Raw genomic sequence first — 22,806 nt, forward strand, 5'->3', positions numbered from 1 at the left:
GGCTGGAGATGGTCTAAGATTCTTGTCAATGGTGTACCGGGCAGCATGATTCGCCATGTTAGAAGTTCTGACTACGTTTATTTCTAAAGATGCGGATGTTTAGGATCTTTGTTTCAGTCAAGGATTCGGTTTGTGCAGTTCATATTTGGAGTCGGAGCTAGCTTCTCCCAATTCGAGTCCAACTCAACATGTCAAGCCGGCTAGCTGTTCCGCAGGTCAGGTACTATAATTATACAACTAGTAGGGCAATAATTGGGATCTTTGCGGTAATCGTGAAAACAAGACACTCTGCAATGGCGTCGGTCCTTCAGACTGAGAGGCAGACCAACGGCCACAACAGCAGTGCTCCTATTGTCGGGGTGGCCTTCGACGACGGCCTTCTCCCCACGGACGTGCTGTGCGACATCCTGCTGCGCCTCCCCGCCAAGCCGCTCTGCCGGCTCCGCGCCGTCTGCCGGTCATGGCGCTCCCTCCTCTCCGACTCGTGGTTCGTCGCCGCTCACCAGGTCCGTCAGCAACCGCTGGTCGCCGTGTGCAAATGGGGCTATGGGGTCAAGCCACAGGACATCCAAATTCTGGACATGGCCGGCCACCTTGTGAGGCAGATGCGCGTTGAGAATTGCATGCTAGGCTATTATTCTAAAACGTTCTGTACGAATCTCGACTTACTCTGCCTGGAAGGGGGCGACCAGCGCCTCCGCGTGCTGGACCCAGCCACCGGCACCATTTCCCTCTTGCCCAATGTCATCATCGTCAACCGTGGCCCATACGAATACGGGTGCTACTCCCCCACGTATGTGGTAGGCCGGGACGGCTCGACGGGAGAGACTAAGGTGCTAGCCATCGGCCGAGAGTTGGCGTACCACGCCGGCACTTTCTGCAGTGTACTTACCCTCGGCGACGCCGGTGGGTGGAGGGAGACTGGTTACCCCCCGACCAGCGCCCTTATCTCAAACTCTTGGATTATGGCCCTCGTCAAAGGGGTCCTCTACTTCCTGGTCTTCCACGAAATCGCTATGTACGACTTTGACAAGGAGAAATGGCGGCTGGATACGCTGCACCTCCCGCTGCCAAATGAGAGGCTGTATTTCTTGGGTGAGCTAAGCGACACCTTGGTTGCATCCTACCAATGTAGCAACACCTCCATGGATTTGTGGTTCCTCACAGATTCTGACAAGGTTATCTGGTCCAAGCAATACACCATCAGCATGCCGCCATATCAAGCTTCCTCGAGCCCGCGTGGCGGAATTACTGCTCAGCCCTTGTGGTTGCTGGATGATGGCAGGATTGCTTTCTGGGTTTGGCATGCCTATGATGGAAAGTCAGTTCAGTTCATGCGGGTATATGATCCAACAACACACGCTTACATTGATGGGGAAGAGTTGGCAGCTAACTACTCATTTCACGCCGTGTATAAAGGGACCTTACTTAGATCTTCTCTATATAAGAAATTAAGCATGTACCCGGCTACCGTTTGACCGGCCATGATACATTTAAGGCTGGCAACGAAGCTGCTGTGTTGCAATCAAAATGTACGATCATGATTTCACAGATTTGTGTTCTTATTTTATTGTCCAACATTTACCGAAGAAAGAAATTGCTGATTCTACTCATACAGTAGGCAGTGTCGGAGGGTGACGGTCAGGCATTTTTTGCAAGACAAACTAAAAAAAATAAAGTTGCTCGGGCTTACGTGGACTTTAGCCTCGCAACTTTTACTTTGCGTCGTGCCGAGATTTTTTGGAGCAAGCTTTTCCCCAACAGAGTTTTCCATAGTTTTTACAGCTTCATGCTAATTTTGCACCATCCAGGTCAAAAAGTTTCACCAGGTCAAAAAAAAAAAAAAATGCACCATGTCCAGGTGTTGGACAATTCAGCATTTTCCGGATTACTCATATTTGAACAATTTGATTGCGCCTTCCTATAACCTCCACACAATCTAGCGACGGTCAGGCATTTTTTGCAAGACAAACTAAAAAAAATAAAGTTGCTCAGGCTTACGTGGACTTTAGCCTCGCAACTTTTACTTTGCGTCGTGCCGAGATTTTTTGGAGCAAGCTTTTCCCCAACAGAGTTTTCCATAGTTTTTACAGCTTCATGCTAATTTTGCACCATCCAGGTCAAAAAGTTTCACCAGGTCAAAAAAAAATGCACCATGTCCAGGTGTTGGACAATTCAGCATTTTCCGGATTACTCATATTTGAACAATTTGATTGCGCCTTCCTATAACCTCCACTCTGTACTAGTTACATGATGCCACACTAAAAAACTTGAGAACTCACTGCTTGGTGATTATGCATGAATCGCGTGGCATGGCTTATGTTTTCAAATACTTTGCCTTGCAATTTGAGGCTTGCTGGCTGATCAAACTATGCAGCTTCTTGGCATAAAGAGGGGCACTGGTTCTTCTCGACGACGAGGATGAAACGATTGGACTGGGGGAAATACATAAGAAGATTGCTGGCGGAAATTACGGGTGCTCCTGGGATGCCTTTCAAGCTTACAAGCACTTGAAGGTGCTTGGCTACATCGATCGTTGGATAGTATGGTGTGTTAGATTAAGTATCATATACGTATTCTTATACGGTTGTATCACGTACATTGTACACAATATATATAATCAAGACCCCTACCCGATGAGGCACATCGGGGTAGGCTACTCTACATACGCATCTTCTCGTTACGGTTTTCATGGTATCAGAGCGGGTCCTGACCTAGGTCGCCCGCCACACGCAAGTCTTCCGCCGCCGCCGGCCGTTCCTCCGCGCCATGTGGCCTCTCGGTGTTACAAAAGGTTTAACCGTGATTTTCTGGGACTTGGCAATGATGGCAGTAATACAGAGAAGCAACTTGCTATAGCGATGTCTGCCTCTCATGGCTCTCAGGGTGCTTCTCAGTCCGTAGACCCGGCGTGGTATGCGGACTCCGGTGCCACTCACCACATCACTAGTGAGCTGGACAAGCTTACTTCGCGCGAGCCCTACCACGGCACTGATCAGGTTCATACAGCTAATGGCACAGGTATGCACATTCATAATGTTGGTCAAGCTATTTTATCCACTCCGTCTTCTAGGTCTCTAGCTCTCAATAATGTTCTTCATGTTCCTAAAGCCACTCGAAACTTGTTATCTATGAGTAAGCTTTCCCGTGATAATAATGTGTTCATTGAACTTCATCCTCGTGATCTTTTTGTAAAGGACCTGGACACGAGAGCACCCATCCTTAGAGGTCGTTGCAGTGGAGGTCTCTATGAGATTAAAGCACCTGTCATCAAGCAAGCCCTTTCCAGTGTCAAGGTGTCGCGTGATATGTGGCATCATCGTCTAGGACATCCAGCTTTACAAGTAGTTCAACATGTTCTTCGTAGTCATGAGTTACCATCTACACATGAGTCCAATAAAATTGAGTCTGTTTGTGATGCATGTCAGCAAGGGAAGAGCCATCAGTTGCCCTTTTCTTTGTCTACTCGTGTAACACATTTTCCATTAGAGATTATTTATTCTGATGTGTGGGGTCTTGCCCAAACCTCTGTTAGTGGACATCGCTTTTATGTGAGTTTTGTTGATGCTTATAGTCGTTTCACTTGGCTCTATTTACTCAAACATAAATCTGATGTCTATGATGTGTTTCTCCAGTTCCAAAAACATGTTGAACGTCTCTTAAATCGCAAGATTATTCATGTACAAACTGATTGGGGAGGGGAGTATGAAAAACTCCATCCCTTCTTTCACAACTTGGGTGTCTCACATCGTGTCCTCATACACACCAACAAAATGGCACTGTTGAGCGTAAGCACTGATGCGTGTGGTTGACACGTCCGTTGGGAACCCCAAGAGGAAGGTGTGATGCGCACAGCGGCAAGTTTCCCTCAGTAAGAAACCAAGGTTTAATCGAACCAGTAGGAGTCAAGAAGCACGTTGAAGGTTGATGGCGGCGGGATGTAGTGCGGCGCAACACCAGAGATTCCGGCGCCAACGTGGAACCTGCACAACACAACCAAAGTACTTTGCCCCAACGAAACAGTGAGGTTGTCAATCTCACCGGCTTGCTGTAACAAAGGATTAACCGTATTGTGTGGAAGATGATTGTTTGCAGAAAACAGTAAAACAATATTGCAGTAGATTGTATTTCAGTATAGAGAATTGGACCGGGGTCCACAGTTCACTAGAGGTGTCTCTCCCATAAGATAAACAACATGTTGGGTGAACAAATTACAGTTGGGCAATTGACAAATAAAGAGGGCATGACCATGCACATACATATTATGATGAGTATTGTGAGATTTAATTGGGCATTACGACAAAGTACATATACCGCTATCCAGCATGCATCTATGCCTAAAAAGTCCACCTTCAGGTTATCATCCGAACCCCCTCCAGTATTAAGTTGCTAACAACAGACAATTGCATTAAGTATTGCGCGTAATGTAATCAGTGACTACATCCTCGAACATAGCACCAATGTTTTATCCCTAGTGGCAACAGCACATCCATAACCTTAGAGGTTCTTGTCACTCCTCCAGATTCACGGAGACATGAACCCACTATCGAGCATAAATACTCCCTCTTGGAGTTACTAGCATCAACTTGACCAGAGCATCTACTAATAACGGAGAGCATGCAAGATCATAAACAACACATAGACATAACTTTGATAATCAACATAACAAGTATTCTCTATTCATTGGATCCCAACAAACGCAACATATAGAATTACAGATAGATGATCTTGATCATGTTAGGCAGCTCACAAGACCCGACAATTAAGCACAATGGGGAGAAGACAACCATCTAGCTACTGCTATGGACCCATAGTCCAGGGGTAGACTACTAACACATCACTCCGGAGGCGACCATGACGGCGTAGAGTCCTCCGGGAGATGAATCCTCTCTCCGGCAGGGTGCCGGAGGCGATCTCCTGAATCCCCCGAGATGGGATTGGCGGCGGCGGCGTCTCAGTAAGGTTTTCCGTATCGTGGCTCTCGGTACTGGGGGTTTCGCGACGGAGGCTTTAAGTAGGCGGAAGTGCAGGTCAGGGGGCCACACGAGGGCCCCACACCACAGGGCCGCGCGGCCAGGGCAGGGGCCGCGCCGCCCTAGGGTTTGGCTGCCTCGTGGCCCCACTTCGTCTCCTCTTCGGTCTTCTGGAAGCTTCGTGGCAAAATAGGACCCTGGGCGTTGATTTCGTCCAATTCCGAGAATATTTCGTTACTAGGATTTCTGAAACCAAAAACAGCAGAAACAAGAATCGGCACTTCGGCATCTTGTTAATAGGTCAGTTCCAGAAAATGCACGAATATGACATAAAGTGTGCATAAAACATGTAGATAACATCAATAATGTGGCATGTAACACAAGAAATTATCGATACGTCGGAGACGTATCAGCATCCCCAAGCTTAGTTCTGCTCGTCCCGAGCAGGTAAAACGATAACAAAGATAATTTCTGGAGTGACATGCCATCATAACCTTGATCATACTATTTGTAAAGCATATGTAGTGAATGCAGCGATCGAAACAATGTATATGACATGAGTAAACAAGTGAATCATATAGCAAAGACTTTTCATGAATAGTACTTCAAGACAAGCATCAATAAGTCTTGCATAAGAGTTAACTCATAAAGCAATAATTCAAAGTAAAAGCATTGAAGCAACACAAAGGAAGATTAAGTTTCAGCGGTTGCTTTCAACTTGTAACATGTATATCTCATGGATATTGTCAACATAGAGTAATATAATAAGTGCAATATGCAAGTATGTAGGAATCAATGCACAGTTCACACAAGTGTTTGCTTCTTGAGGTGGAGAGAAATAGGTGAACTGACTCAACAATGAAAGTAAAAGAATGGTCCTCCATAGAGGAAAAACATCGATTGCTATATTTGTGCTAGAGCTTTAATTTTGAAAACATGAAACAATTTTGTCAACGGTAGTAATAAAGCATATGTATCATGTAAATTATATCTTACAAGTTGCAAGCCTCATGCATAGTATACTAATAGTGCCCGCACCTTGTCCTAATTAGCTTGGACTACCGGATCATCGCAATGCACATGTTTTAACCAAGTGTCACAAAGGTGTACCTCTATGCCGCATGTACAAAGGTCTAAGGAGAAAGCTCGCATTGGATTTCTCGCTATTGATTATTCTCAACTTAGACATCCATACCGGGACAACATAGACAACAGATAATGGACTCCTCTTTTATGCATAAGCATGTAACAACAATTAATAATTTTCTCATATGAGATTGAGGATATTGTCCAAAACTGAAACTTCCACCATGGATCATGGCTTTAGTTAGCGGCCCAATGTTCTTCTCTAACAATATGCATGCTTAACCATAAGGTGGTAGATCTCCCTTACTTCAGACAAGACGAACATGCATAGCAACTCACATGAAATTCAACAAAGAGTAGTTGATGGCGTCCCCAGAAACATGGTTATCGCACAACGAGCAACTTAATAAGAGATAAAGTGCATAAGTACATATTCAATACCACAATAGTTTTTAAGCTATTTGTCCCATGAGTTATATATTGCAAAGGTGAATGATGGAATTTTAAAGGTAGCACTCAAGCAATTTACTTTGGAATGGCGGAGAAATACCATGTAGTAGGTAGGTATATATGGTGGACACAAATGGCATAGTGGTTGGCTCAAGGATTTTGGATGCATGAGAAGTAATCCCTCTCGATACAAGGTTTAGGCTAGCAAGGTTATTTGAAACAAACACAAGGATGAACGGCGCAGCAAAACTCACATAAAAGACATATTGTAAACATTATAAGACTCTACACCGTCTTCCTTGTTGTTCAAACTCAATACTAGAAATTATCTAGACCTTAGAGAGACCAAATATGCAAACCAAATTTTAGCATGCTCTATGTATTTCTTCATTAATGGGTGCAAAGCATATGATGCAAGAGCTTAAACATGAGCACAACAATTGCCAAGTATCACATTATCCAAGACATTTTAGCAATTTACTACATGTATCATTTTCCAATTCCAACCATATAACAATTTAACGAAGAAGAAACTTCGCCATGAATACTATGAGTAGAGCCTAAGGACATACTTGTCCATATGCTACAGCAGAGCGTGTCTCTCTCCCACAAAGTGAATGCTAGGATCCATTTTATTCAAACAAAACAAAAACAAAAACAAACCGACGCTCCAAGCAAAGCACATAAGATGTGATGGAATAAAAATATAGTTTCAGGGGAGGAACCTGATAATTTGTCGATGAAGAAGGGGATGCCTTTGGCATCCCCAAGCTTAGACGCTTGAGTCTTCTTAGAATATGCAGGGGTGAACCACCGGGGCATCCCCAAGCTTAGAGCTTTCACTCTCCTTGATCATGTTGTATCATCTCCCTCTCTTGATCCTTGAAAACTTCCTCCACACCAAACTTAGAACAACTCATTAGAGGGTTAGTGCACAATCAAAATATACATGTTCGGAGGTGACACAATCATTCTTAACACTTCTGGACATTGCATAAAGCTACTGGACATTAATGGATCAAAGAAATTCATCCAACATAGCAAAAGAGGCAATGCGAAATAAAAGGCAGAATCTGTCAAAACAGAACAGTTCGTATTGACGAATTTTATCGGGGCACCAGACTTGCTCAAATGAAAATGCTCAAATTGAATGAAAGCTGCGTACATATCTGAGGATCACTCACGTAAATTGGCATAATTTTCTGAGTTACCTACAGAGAATTTTGCCCAGATTCATGACAGCAAAGAAATCTGTTTCTGTGCAGTAATCCAAATCTAGTATGAACTTTACTATCAACGACTTTACTTGGCACAACAAAACACTAAACTAAGATAAGAAGAGGTTGCTACAGTAGTAAACAACTTACAAGACACAAATATAAAACAAAGTACTGTAGTAAAAACCATGGGTTGTCTCCCATAAGCGCTTTTCTTTAACGCCTTTCAGCTAGGCGCAGAAAGTGTGTATCAAGTATTATCAAGAGATGGTGCATCGTTATTATGAGCTCCCCCATCCGTAGTGGCACTAAGGGCTTTATCAATTTTAGGCCTATAATAATACTTCTTTGGTTTAGGCACTTTAGAGACATACATAAACTTTTGCTCCTTACCCACATAAGCTTTCTCCTTATATTTAAGAGAAGAAAATGTTGAACCCAAGGTTCCCATAGCTTTTTCAAGTTCGTCAATCCTATTGCTTTGATCGTCATGGACAACACAAGTTCCTAGGACACTAATTCTTTCATCAATTCCTCCTAAGGATTTATCAAGTTTATCAGTTTTATCAAGTAACATTTTCAATTTAGCTTCAATACTTGGAAAAATTTTCTCTAAGGTTTCCAATTTTTTCATAACATCTTCAAGAGAGATTTCAGTTTTAACTTCATCAACAGGGGGTATTCCAAATAGACTCTCAATAATGCAGCTAGCTTCTAATGCAGGAGTACTTAGGAAGTTACCTTTCGCGAGACTATCAAGAACATACCTATTCCAGCTAGAGATACCAACATAAAAATTCCTGAGTAAGATAGTGGTGGAGTGTTTCTTAGTGCACCTATTATGGGCATCACTAATTCTATACCAAGCATCTCTTAAACATTCTCCCCCTCGTTGCTTAAACGTACGAACTTCAACTTCAGGATTACTCATTTTAGCAGTAATAAATAAAACAAACTAGATAAAGTAAATGCAAGTAACTAATTTCTTTTTTTGTGTTTTTGATATAGTAAACAAGATAGCAAATAAAGTAAAACTAGCAACTAATTTTTTTGTATTTTAATTTAGTGCAGCAAACAAAGTAGTAAATAAAATAAAGCAAGACAAAAACAAAGTAAAGAGATTGGGAAGTGGAGACTCCCCTTGCAGCGTGTCTTGATCTCCCCGGCAACGGCGCCAGAAATTTGCTTGATGCGTGTGGTTGACACGTCCGTTGGGAACCCCAAGAGGAAGGTGTGATGCGCACAGCGGCAAGTTTCCCTCAGTAAGAAACCAAGATTTAATCGAACCAGTAGGAGTCAAGAAGCACGTTGAAGGTTGATGGCGGCGGGATGTAGTGCGGCGCAACACCAGAGATTCCGGCGCCAACGTGGAACCTGCACAACACAACCAAAGTACTTTGCCCCAACGAAACAGTGAGGTTGTCAATCTCACCGGCTTGCTGTAACAAAGGATTAACCGTATTGTGTGGAAGATGATTGTTTGCAGAAAACAGTAAAACAGTATTGCAGTAGATTGTATTTCAGTATAGAGAATTGGACCGGGGTCCACAGTTCACTAGAGGTGTCTCTCCCATAAGATAAACAACATGTTGGGTGAACAAATTACAGTTAGGCAATTGACAAATAAAGAGGGTATGACCATGCACATACATATTATGATGAGTATTGTGAGATTTAATTGGGCATTACGACAAAGTACATAGACCGCTATCCAGCATGCATCTATGCCTAAAAAGTCCACCTTCAGGTTATCATCCGAACCCTCTCCAGTATTAAGTTGCTAACAACAGACAATTGCATTAAGTATTGCGCGTAATGTAATTAGTGACTACATCCTCGAACATAGCACCAATGTTTTATCCCTAGTGGCAACAGCACATCCATAACCTTATAGGTTCTTGTCACTCCTCCAGATTCACGGAGACATGAACCCACTATCGAGCATAAATACTCCCTCTTGGAGTTACTAGCATCAACTTGGCCAGAGCATCTACTAATAACGGAGAGCATGCAAGATCATAAACAACACATAGACATAACTTTGATAATCAACATAACAAGTATTCTCTATTCATCGGATCCCAACAAACGCAACATATAGAATTACAGATAGATGATCTTGATCATGTTAGGCAGCTCACAAGACCCGACAATTAAGCACAATGGGGAGAAGACAACCATCTAGCTACTGCTATGGACCCATAGTCCAGGGGTAGACTACTCACACATCATTCTGGAGGCGACCATGGCGGCGTAGAGTCCTCCGGGAGATGAATCCCCTCTCCGGCAGGGTGCCGGAGGCGATCTCCTGAATCCCCCGAGATGGGATTGGCGGCGGCGGCGTCTCAGTAAGGTTTTCCGTATCGTGGCTCTCGGTACTGGGGGTTTCGCGACGGAGGCTTTAAGTAGGCGGAAGGGCAGGTCAGGGGGCCACACGAGGGCCCCACACCACAGGGCCGCGCGGCCAGGGCAGGGGCCGCGCCGCCCTAGGGTTTGGCTGCCTCGTGGCCCCACTTCGTCTCCTCTTCGGTCTTCTGGAAGCTTCGTGGCAAAATAGGACCCTGGGCGTTGATTTCATCCAATTCCGAGAATATTTCGTTACTAGGATTTCTGAAACCAAAAACAGTGAAAACGACATCGGCACTTCGGCATCTTGTTAATAGGTTAGTTCCAGAAAATGCACAAATATGACATAAAGTGTGCATAAAACAAGTAGATAACATCAATAATGTGGCATGGAACACAAGAAATTATCGATACGTCGGAGACGTATCAAGCACCGTCACATTGTTGAGACCGGTCTTACATTATTAGCACATGCATATGTTCCTTTGTGTTATTGGAATGATGCTTTCGCTACTGCTTGTTTTCTTATTAACAAGCTTCCGAGTCGCACCATTGCGACGAAAACACCTCTTCAGAGACTTCTTAATGAAACGCCTGACTATACCTTTTTTAAGGTGTTTGGGTGTGCTTGCTGGCCACACCTTCGACCCTATAATAATCATAAGCTTGATTTTCGCTCGAAGAAGTGTGTGTTTCTGGGCTATAGTTCTCTTCACAAGGGATATAAATGTCTCCATGTTCCGTCTAACCGTGTCTATATATCTAGAGATGTTGTTTTTGACGAGAACGTTTTCCCCTTTGCAAACATGCCACACTCTCATGATCTACCACCTGTTTCGGAGTCATCTTTACTTTCAGCTGACCACTTTATGGATGCTGCACATGCCTTGCCTTTGCTTGCTAACCATGGTGCAGGTATCGGACGCGGGAGTCGCCTTGACATTTTTACTCCAGCTTCCCCAAGTGTTCACGTTGATCTTGGCTTGCATGGAGTTTCTTCGGACTGCGTGCAGCAGCCATGCATAGCAGCTTCTCCTCCCGGGCTTGGCTCTGCCTCGGGCTGCACATCAGCCGAGCCAGGCTCTGCCTCGGGCTTCGTCCCGCCAGCACCAGGAGAGTTGCGCACGCGGGAGCAGCCAACCGCTCCTGGTCTTCGCTCCATCCCGTCCTTGCCTGTCATGGAGAGCGTGTCCACGCCTGGGCAGCAGCGCGTGCGCCCTGTCGCGTCCGCGCCTGATGATGCTGGGGCAGAATCTTCTCCTGCAGCTGCCCATGCACCTGACTTAGACGCAACATCTCATGCAGTTGATTTTTCTCATGGATCGTCTGCAGCACATGAGACTGCTATTTTGCCTGTGCACGTATCTGCTGATACTTCTGCTACTACAGGTGTAACTCCTGTCTCAACATCAGCAGACTCAACAACGCCTGTGGTCACGTCGTCGACTCCTCCCCCATTGGCTGGACCTGTGACACGTCTGCGTCATGGCATTCATCAGCCTAAAAAGCGCACTGATGGGACAGTTGCCTGGAATTGTGTGCTTGCCGCACATGCGACACTTAAGCATACTTATGAGCCCCGTGACTACAAAGAAGCCCTTCGCACTTCTCACTGGCGTGATGCTATGGAGACTGAGTTTTCTGCTCTTCAGGCTAATCAGACTTGGCACCTGGTTCCTCCTGTTCCTGGTGTGAACCTAATCGATTCTAGATGGGTGTTCAAGGTGAAACTTTGTGCCGATGGTTCCATTGAGCTGTGTAAGGCACGTCTTATTGCAAAAGGGTACAAACAACGTTATGGCTTGGATTATGATGAGACTTTCAGTCCGGTGGTCAAGCCAGCTACCATTCGTCTGTTGCTTTCTATGGCTCTCTCTCACAGGTGGCATCTTCGTCAGCTTGATATTCAGAATGCTTTTCTTAATGGTTTTCTGGATGAAGAAGTATATATGCGCCAACCTCCTGGCTTTGTTGATCCTGATAAGCCTGATCACTATTGCAAGCTTGTTCGGTCTCTTTATGGACTAAAGCAAGCTCCTCGTGCTTGGCATGCACGTCTTAGTTCGGTGCTTGGCGCTTTGGGATTCTCTCCTTCTGTGGCTGATACGTCATTATTTGTTCTTCGACGTTCTGGTCTTACAGTCTATCTACTGGTTTATGTTGATGATATCATTGTTCTCAGTTCTACAGCTGCTGCTATACCCAGGTTGATCAGCCAGCTTCGCTCTGAGTTCTCTGTCAAGGATCTTGGTATTCTGCATTATTTTCTAGGGATTGAGTCAGAATACAAGGCCATTGGTAATGCTACTGCTGAGCTTATTTGGGTACAGTCATTACTGAAGGAACTTGGTGTTGTTCAACTGCGACCTCCAATACTCTGGTGTGACAATATTGGTGCTACATATTTGTCATCTAATCCAGTTTTTCATGCAAGGACAAAGCACATTGAAGTTGATTTTCACTTTGTTCGCGAGCGAGTGTCTAAGAAGCAACTACAGATTCGGTTCATCTCTTCCAAGGATCAAGTTGCTGATATTTTTACTAAGCCTCTCCCCTTACCGTTGTATGAGCATTGTAAGCGCAATCTCAATCTTTCCCTAGTTGAGATTGAGGGAGGGTGTTAGATTAAGTATCCTATACGTATTCTTATACGGTTGTATCATGTACATTGTACACAATATATATAATCAAGACCCCTACCCGATGAGGCACATCGGGGTAGGCTACTCTACATACGCATCTTCTCGTTACGGTTTTCATGGTGTTCCCTGGACAATGAAGCATAGCGGAAGTTGTGAAGTCACCTATTCTCCCAAGAGTATGGCTGACACGGAACATTGCTCTGATAAAGCAAATGGCGCCTGCAATGACATCCAAATTTCTCAAAGAAATGCATATAGATGGGATATATCCATCCTTTGAAGTTCATCTACCAAACAGCAAATTTAAAAAGTCATGCCCAGGAGTTCCTACTTTCCTCCTATGTCTGCTAAGGTAATGTTACTTCTCTCATCACTTACACACCTGTGCCTCGCCACCTGCCTTTTTTTCGCGAGAAATTTGATAAAGCTGGGTCTTTGATTGTCAGAATTGATATCTCCCACACCTTTGATTAGTTGTCTTGGCCTTATCTTTTCCAAACTCATTGTTTGCTGGCTTTCTCAGAGCGATGGCTAAGGGCATCTCCAACGGGGAGCGTCCGTTGGGTTCGCGCGGACAAAAATGCGTCTGCACCGTTGTCTAGCGGGACTACCCATAGTGTCCGCGCCGTTCGCGGAGACGTAAACGTGGAGCAAATATGCGGCATGTTTGCGTCTTCGCGGACGATGCGCGGTCGCGCTGAATGTCCGCTCGCTTCTCCCACGGACCCGCCTAGCAGCGATCCTAGCTCGATCCGGCGTGAATGTAAGCACAACAACTGCCGGGAGGGCAACCGTCGGAGTGGCAACCGCGTCGATCGACGCGCGAACCGTCAGAATGAAACGCGAACCGCCGTGAAAGAGCAATCACAGCCCTCTTCATATCTGCACCGCCATTAATCTCCGTTCAATAAGACTCATTCATGTGCGTTAAGGAACTCTAACCGTCCTGCGCCATTCATCACTACAACTGAGCAATAAGCAACCTATGTGTGCCATCGACCTTTACATACCCACCGACCAGCACCATAAGCTCTTGGTATACGGCCCTCGTCGAAGGGGTCCTCTACATCCTCATCATCCAAGAAATCGCCGCCTTCGACTTCGACAAGGAGAAATGGCGGCCAGATCTCCTGCACCTCCCGCTTCCCATCGAGCGACAACATTGCTTGGCTGAGCTAAGTGGCACCTTGGTTGCATCCGACCACCATAGCGACACCACCATGGATTTGTGGTTCCTCACAGACCCAGACAAGGGTATCTGGTCGAAGCAATACACGATCACAATGACACCATATCAGCAAGCTTCCTCGAGCCTGGATGGTTGGACTACCGTTCGGCCCTTGTGGTTGCTGGATGATGGCAGGATTGCATTCTGGGTCTGGCAGGCCTATGGTGAAAAGAGAGATGAGTTCATACGGGTGTATGATCCAACAACACACACTTATACTGATGGGGACGAGATGGGAACTGGCTATTCCTTTCACGCCGTGTACAAAGGAAGTTTGCTTAGATCTTCTCTAGATAAGAAATTAAGCATGTACCCGGCTACCGTTTGACGGACCATATAATACATTTATCCTATTTTCTTCCGGGCGGGCGCGTGCCAAACGGACGCGCGGAGCGCTCGCTGTTCTGGCCGCACGCTTTCCGCCCCCTTCGCTGGAGGACCAGCCAAGCGCATGCGCCCCGGCTCCCTACCCCGATCAACCAGCACCACCGTATCCCCTCCCGGTGCCTCTTCTGAATCACCGTCGCGTAGGATCCCGGCGGCCGCCCGAGGAGGGCAAGGACGGGGCGGAGTCGCGCCTGAGCGGGGCGTCCGCAGGGAATTCGTTGCCGAGCAGGGAAGGCAGCGGCTGCCAGTGGAGCAGAGCGGCCTCGCAGCGGCGGCGGGCGAGCTGAGCAGGGCGCGGGCAGCCGCGGAGGGAGGGCCCTGCCTCCACCCGCGTTGCCGGTTCTCCTTGCTGCAGCTCAAAGTCGCCGGCGCCCATTTCCCTTTCACGCCGGTGTGGCCGGCCGCCACCACGAGCTACTCCCGATTCCCGAAGACCCCCGCGCACTGCGCTGCCGTGGTCAACTGCGCGCCGCCTAACCATCTCTGGCCCTTCTACCATCCTCATCCGGCCAGGGGCGGCACGAGGAAGCCGATGGCGGGGAACCGCGAGCTCATACGGTGGGAGTCGGGAATCCTGGCCGGCGGCCGACGCGCGTGCTAGGGGAGGAGGAGGCCGGAGGTCGGCGGCGAGCGTGGGAAGCACCAGGGCGAGCTCATGGCCGGAGAAAGTTACCTATTCGTAGGTGAAGTTGCATATATGTTGTGAAAGTTGCTTACATCTATTAACTTGCCTATCTGTTTCTCAAAGTTGTCTACCAATGCAATAAAGTTGTCTCTAAATGTTGTGAAGTTGCTTCTAGATCTCGTTGAAGTTGTTCACCGCTGCAGTGAAGTTTCTTTTAGATCATGTGAAATTGTCTACCGCTAAAATGAAGTTGTCTCTAGATGGTGCGAAGTTACCTGCCGCTGTTATTAAGTTGCATGTGTCTTTTTTAAAGTTGCCTATCGAATGTTTTGTAAGATGCATACCATTATTGTCAAGTTCTCCACTGATGTTTCACGAAGATGCATACCGTTTGTCGTCGTTGACAACACAATTTTGGTGCCGAAGGCGCAACGTTGGTGCCCGACAGAGCAACTTTGGTTCTCGGAGGAGCAATCTTGGTGCCCGATGGAGCAATTTCAATGCCCGACAAAGCAAATTTGGAACCCAACGGAGCAATTTTGAAGCCCAACTTTGGTGACATACAGAGCAACATTGGAACCCAATGGAGCAAATTTGGTGCATGGCGGCACAACTTTGGTGTCCGAAAGAGGAACTTTGGTGCCCACCGGAGCAAATTAGGTGCCTATGACGCAGCTTTGATATCGTACGGTGCAACAGTGGTGACTAACGGCAGAACAATGGTGTTCGATGAAACAACTTTGGCGCCTCACGTTGCAACTTTGGTGCATGATAGCGCAACATTGGTGCCTAATTTACTTTATCGGGCACCAAAGTTGTTTGAATGTTGCTAAGTTGCTTTTAGTTATTCTAAAGTTTACTACCGTTGTTCTGAAATTGCCTATAGCTGTTGGAGAGTTGCTTCCTCTGTTGTGAATCTAATTTTTTCTTCACGCATCGAAGTTGCTTCTTGGTGGAGCAAATTTGATGCCAGCGGAGCAATTTTGGTGCCAATAGAGCAACTATGGTGCCCGGTGCAATTCTGGTGCACAATTTTGTATCCGACAAATCATGTGTATGACCCAATGTTTTTTTTTCCTCTATTCTTTTGTCCTTATTTTGTTGTCCCATCCCTTTCTTTCGTAACAAGTAATCCATATCAGAAAAATGAGGAATAGATCCAGCCAATTACTCGACTATGCCCCTTGCGTGCATCGCAGCAACTTTTGTGCCCAGCGACGCAATTTTTGAACCCTGCAGAGCAACTTTGGCAGCCGACAAAGCAATTTTGGTGTCCGACGGAGTAATTTTGGTTCGTGATGGCCCAATTGTGGAGTCGAGCGAAGCAACTCTAGTGCCCTATGGAGCAATGTTAATGCCCAGCTAAGCAACTTTGGTTCATGAAAAAACAACTTTTGTGCCAACACAGAACCTGGTGTGATAATGCAACTTTGATGTCCAATGGTGCAATTCTCACACCCGAGTATTTTTCCTTTTTTCTCTGTCTTTGTTTTTTCTCGTGCCCCTTTATTCGCCAACGAGCAAACATCTTAGAAAAAACGAAGATTATATCCGGCCAATCCCTACCCCGCCCCTTATTTGCCTCGCGTCAAAGAATTTTGGAGCCTCGCGCCAAAGCGACGGCCTCACGTAAAGAATTTTGAGCAATATCGATGTCCGATAAAGCCACTCTGAGACTTTTATACCCAATAGATCATCCACACAACCAGACTCTATAGCACCGAACTTGCCGACAACTTCACCAAACTTCGCATACCGCAGGCAACTTAAGATCTCTTTTGTGACTATATTGTTGTGGCCGCATATATTAGATATAATAATAGGCAACAAACTAGCGTGATTTAAGCAGATTAGTATGTCGTTTAGGCAACAAATTAGCATTACTAGGCAAGTAACAATTTTCTTGAGGACCCACGTCTCAGCCCCGTTTTTCTCACATCCTCCTTTTTTTCCCTTTTCCCAATCACTTTCTTCTCCAACCGCACAACCTGCTCGTGGTCATCTCCTCCAGCCCCGGGGCGCCGCGCGAGCTCCGCTCCCCTGAGTATTGGCCATCCGGTCCTCTCCTGCGCCATGAGGAAGCAGCAGCCCCGCGAAAGGAGGCCGGCAGCACGCGAGGAGGCGGCAGGGGAGACCGGCGCACCGCTTCCTGGCCACTGCGAAAGGAGGAGGAAGGGAGCCCGACACGCGCGAGGAGGCGGCAGCGGAGATCGGCGCTGGCAGGGCCCGTCAGCTAACTGGAGGTCGGGGAAGGAGTTGGGGCCCTCCCCGGCGGCGTGCAGGGCCGGTCGGCGGGAGAAGGTCGGGGAAGGAGTTGGGGCCCTCCCCGCCGGCGCGCTCCGGTTCGGTCGGCGGATGTGGGTGGCCAGCGGCGGCGGTTCTCCTGGCCGGAGCAGAAAATGGAGCGGCGGCCGATTCGGGAATGGGAAGGAAGAGTAGGGTGTCATCGATAGAGATATGAGGCAATTTATTTTCTTTCCTTTTTTATCGGGACAGCTGAAACTTTCCTAAATCTAGGGTGTGCCAGAAACTACCATCGGGCACGCGGCCGCCCGCTAGACGGGTCCTACATTTATTTATGGTTTGTAACGAATCTGCTGTGTTTCTAAGCGGATTTATAATTAGTTAGAGCATCTCCAACAGGCGCGCTATATAGGCCGCGCGGTATAAAAACATCCGATATAGCGCGCGCGGGAGGAAATGCGGCGCTCCAGCAGGCGCGGTATACGGCGCGGCGCTGTAAAAAATTTAGGGCGCGCGGTGTTTTGCACAAAAGGGAGCGGCATATCTGGCGCGTCGGCTACAGCGCGCGGCAACGCTCGTCCAAACCGCGAAAAGCCAACGGCTGGAAAATTCCTCCCCCCCGCGCCCGCGCCCTCATTTCCCCACCTACCGCCGGCGCGAAATCCAGCCGCCGCCGGTCGATTCCGCGGCCGCCGCCGCTTCTGCGCGCCACCGCGCCGCCCGCACCTCCTCCTGCCAGCAGCGGGCGCTCCGCCGCCGCCAGCGACAAGTCGCGCTCAGCACTCCTTCTCCGCGGCGCGCCGCCGTCGCGTTCTCCTCCGCGCAGGCGTCACCATGTCGTCCTCGTCGTCCTCGAGCTTGCTAGCAACATGGCGCGCCCATGGTGCTCGTCCATTTGCTCGGAGGTATGAACCTCCACCGGCCGGCCGGCCTCCATTTGCTCACAATAGTTCATAGTGAAGTAATTTTATACATATGTTTGTAGAGTTCTTCATATGATTCATCGGATGACGAGTTCGACCAAGAAGAAGAGGAGAACATATCTATACTATTAGCATACCGCGCCGTTAAGAGGCCAAAATTTGGTGGATCGGTGTTCGGTAGACAAAAGTTGTGGAGAGAAAGGATTGAAGGGCATGAGAAGTTGATGCGGTTGTATTTCAATGAGAATCCGATTTTCCCCGAAAGCTATTTTCGGCGGCGTTTCCGGATGAGTCTCAACTTGTTCAAGCACATTGCAACGGAGGTCACCAAATATGATCGCTTCTTTGAGCAAAGGAGGAATGCCGCCGGAGAACTTGGTCATAGCACATATCAAAAGGTGACCGCCGCCTTGCGTATGTTGGCATATGGTATACCGGCGGATCTTATTGATGATCATTTGGCCATGGGAGAGAGCACTTCTATCTTGTGTGTGAAGCGCTTTGTCGTTGCAATTGTCAATGTCTTTGGCTCCACATACTTGAGAGCCCCCAATGCTCAAGACACGGCAAGACTTTTGGAGATCAACGCCAACCGGGGGTTTCCCGGTATGCTTGGTTCTATTGATTGCATGCATTGGAGTTGGAAGAATTGTCCAGCGGCATGGCATGGACAATTCAAAGGCTACAAGAAGGATGCCACTATAGTACTTGAAGCGGTGGCCGACCAAGAGACTTGGATATGGCATGCTTTCTTTGGAATGCCCGGATCTTGCAATGACATCAATGTTCTTCAACGGTCACCACTAATGACAAGACTTGCAATGCGGGAAGGTCCATTGGTGGAGTTTGAAGCAAATGGCCACAAGTACAACTATGGCTACTTCCTCGCCGACGGCATATATCCAAGGTGGCAAACATTTGTGAAGCCAATTATTCAACCAAGAGGTAAGAAGCAAACCCAATTCCACAATGCACAAGCGGCGGCTAGGAAAGATGTAGAGAGAGCATTTGGGATTTTGCAAGCCCAATTTGCCATTGTTAGAGGACCAGCTAGATTTTGGGATCAAGAATGCCTTTGGTATATCATGACCGCGTGTGTAATCATGCACAACATGATTATAGAGGATGATCGCGGAAAAGATGTGGATCATACCCACTACGACTTGATGGGGGTTCCCGTGCAAGTGAGGAGATCCGCACATAGGATTGCCCGATTCATTGCCTCATACCATGCCATTCGGTGCAACGACACACATAATGAGCTTCAAAAAGATCTCATGGAAGAATGGTGGAATTGGAATGGACAACAATAGTTGCATATTTGTTGTATTTGTTTGCAAACTATGTGTTATATTGTCTGAAAACCATGTTGTATTGTTGTATGTTGGACGTGTTGTATTTGGTGTGAAGTATTGTTGTCAACAATGTATTGTATTTGGATGGTACAATTTATTTGTGAATTTTTATATATTGTTTGATCTAGTTGGATGCATACTTGCGGGTGTTTGTTGTTTGCGCCGCGCCCGCGCGCTGCAAAATGGCGCGTCCGGCGGAGGTGACATTTTACCGCGCCAACGCGCGCTGCAAAATGGCGCACCCGGCGGGGGAGAATTCGCTACGGCGCGCGGTATCGGTTTGCAGTGCGCCGAATCGGAGGTATAGCGCGCCGCGATATAGCGCGCCTGCTGGAGATGCTCTTATGCCCTTTCTTCCAATCAAAGTGTACGATCCGAATTTTCACATTCACATGCTTATTATCATGTGTCCATTAGTCACAGCTTATATATCACACGTTCTCATTTTATTGACCAACATTTTCCCAAAGGAAAAAAAATTGTTGATTCTAACCGTACAGTAGGTAATGAGATACGTGAAGTCCAGGGCCGGTCCTGAGATTTTTGGGGCCCGGGGCGGAATTAGAACTTAGGGCCCTATAGCCAATAAAACTTCAGGAATTTTTATTGCGGGCACACCGTACAAAGGCGCGACGTAATCTAGTTCGTCGAACTTTGGAATAAGAAGATGTGATTTCTGAATTCCTGCCAGCACCTCACAACTTTTTATTGGGTCACGTAAATTGTTGCCACGATTTATGGGCTAAATCTTATATTGTACAAGAAATAGCCGTGGACGCGGTGCGGTCTCCTCTCGCTTCTCTGCGTGGAATCATCCTCCATTATCCAAAAGTGTCGAACGAAGCATACTGCACGAAGAAAAATTAGGCATAAAGTATACTAGCAAACGATCAAACAAATCAATCAACGTGCCTGACTCAAAGAAAATGTCTTGATTGGATGCTACATTTCCTGGATCAATCTATTGGCCAGGATCTATCCCAAGAGTATATCACACCGGCCCCACTCAGTTAATCCATTTATAGTTAATAACTAAGTATAAAAAGCCCAAGCTAACTGAAGGAGAGAAAAGCCCAAGCAGACCTAAGGAAAAAAGGCCCGTCTTGCAGCCCATTAGGAAACAATAACGTTTCGTTGTCTTCTTCCTCCAATCGTACCAAAGGAATTGCGGTTCGCTCTGATGGCGCCGCCGCACATCAGCTGCATCTCCTTTCCTACATGCATAAACCTTAGAGAAAGCTGTGATTTGGGGCCCCTCTAACTCGGGGGCCCGGGGCGGCCGCCCCGCTCGCCCCCCCCTCAGGGCCGGGCCTGGTGAAGTCACAAATTGCCGAACAAAACTATCATAGAAGTTAACATAGCACAGTCTGGAATGGCGTTTACGTGCGAAGTCAGTTTGGTGTAATAATATCATTCTTCTCATATATATACTCATACGGTCCAAAGAATATGAAATATTCCTGTCCATCGTAACTTGTTGCTTGTTTTATTAATGTGGAGAGAAAAGCCACCCTCAAGGGAGGAACTGGAAATCGTGGAGAACAAGTTTGAGGGCATTCCGCTTACATTATGTCAAGTTGTTGATGCTTACCAAACTATGTGACTCAATGACCTGGCTGATTCGGCATTCTCTAGGTTAAGATTGAAAGTGCTATGATTTCCATCGAAACATACGTTAGTTTTAGGAAATATGCAACAGTATGTCACAAGCACAATGGCATATAAGCACTGTCGCTGCCCCGTTTGACTCATTTGCTGACAGCACGAAAAAAATAGAAAGCATGATCAGGGATCTCAACATAGAGAGGGAGTTCGGTTCAACTTTGTTAATGTAAATGGAAACGAAATCATATTACATGAGGTATTGACACTGGGATGGAAAAATGCCGGTTTTGTTTTGTTGAGGCATGTAATGTAATGAAAATGCATTCCCCCTAGAACATACCCATCAGCAGGCCAGTCCTGGCATTTTGGGGGCCCGGGGCGAAACTAGAACCTAGGGCCCTAGAAGAACTTTATATGTGCACCAATAAAAAAACACCAAAAGTTCATTATTTATTACTCAATAATGTGTAGCTAAAAAAGATTACTCAACAATGTGAAGCAAAATCGATCTATGTCAAACAAATTGCTAACAAAAAAAATTAGTATCTTCGCGAACCTACACAAAACCTATGAGGAGAGACCACCGAGCCGGTGATGCCACTACTGGCCGCGAAAGAGGCGAGAACGGTGGGATGGACTTTGGTGACAAAGAAACTTAGCAATTAGCATGGCAGTGCAAGGTGAGGGGTCACTGTTGTTGGAGAAGAAGGGGGTAGAGCTTAAAGAGTTGCATGGGGGTGGGGGTGAATAGGAGGAGGAAGATCTTGCCAACGACGGGCGTGGTAGACTGGGGTTTTGCCAGTGGTGGTTTCAAGGCATGCGTGGCTCACCGGATGGAGGAAGGAGAGGAGCGATGAGGCTCACCAGTGGAAAAGAAGGATATTATAAGAGGAGTGAGACATACGTCAACAGACTAAACATCTTGTGGGCATGCTAGCACCCATGTCACATATTTTTTAATCAACCAGCCCGTCAATCTTAATCCCTTCATCTAAGGAAAGCCCAAGCAAAACAAATAAAAAAAGCCTAAACTAACTATGAAAGCCCGTCAATCTTAATCCCTTCATCCAGTAGGTTCGTCGTTCGCCCACCTTCCGCCACTATTTTAGGTCGCATTTTGCTTAACTAAGTAGCGCTCGCTGGTGTACACGTATTTCAGCTTTAATTTCTCGAACTATGTAAGTTTTGATGGTCAATGGGAGCATCAAATTCATCTCGAACTATGATCATCGCCTAATTTACTCGTGACATTTCAAATTCCCTTTTTCAGTTCCACTTTTACGGATTCTAATCTGTGACAACGGTTTTCTGGCCCGTAAACACGAGTTCGGTGAATTGAACTCGCATTTTTCAGTTCACGTGTTTACGGGCTCTGTTAGAGATGCTCTAAGCATGTTGCCGGTTTCCCAAGAATAATCCAGTAAATTCATGATTCCATCAAAGATCATCCATCGGTTCTATAATTAGCGTCATGCCTCGTCAAGCTATTTTTGTTATTTTCACATTGTGCATTTGTGCAGTAGGATAACTTCTGAATTTTGATAATAATTATTAACAAATAAATTTCTCTCGTTGCTCTGCTCCCGATTGTTTTTTTTTTATGAAGATAGGTGTTCAAACGAGGGCATCTCTTACCTTTACTTTATGTTTGCGAATTAATTATTCCTATATCTAAATTCATAAAGGAGGCTAACTTTCAACTAGCGGAGCTAGGCCCATCGCTCT

General features: G+C 46.5%; 1 protein-coding gene and 1 pseudogene across 1 annotated transcript; both read left to right on the top strand.

Moving 5' to 3' along the window:
• Positions 1–293: 293 nt before the first annotated feature.
• On the top strand, positions 294–1,478 carry LOC127304197 (putative F-box protein At3g23420). The gene has a single exon (XM_051334895.1). It carries the CDS (start codon positions 294–296, stop codon positions 1,476–1,478), a length of 1,185 nt encoding a protein of 394 aa, XP_051190855.1.
• An 834-nt stretch (positions 1,479–2,312) lies between these two features.
• LOC127304198 (uncharacterized) lies at positions 2,313–21,079 on the top strand (annotated as a pseudogene).
• The last annotated feature ends 1,727 nt before the right edge of the window (positions 21,080–22,806 follow it).

Source organism: Lolium perenne, chromosome 5, assembly GCF_019359855.2.
Source record: "Lolium perenne isolate Kyuss_39 chromosome 5, Kyuss_2.0, whole genome shotgun sequence".
NCBI lineage: Eukaryota > Viridiplantae > Streptophyta > Magnoliopsida > Poales > Poaceae > Lolium > Lolium perenne.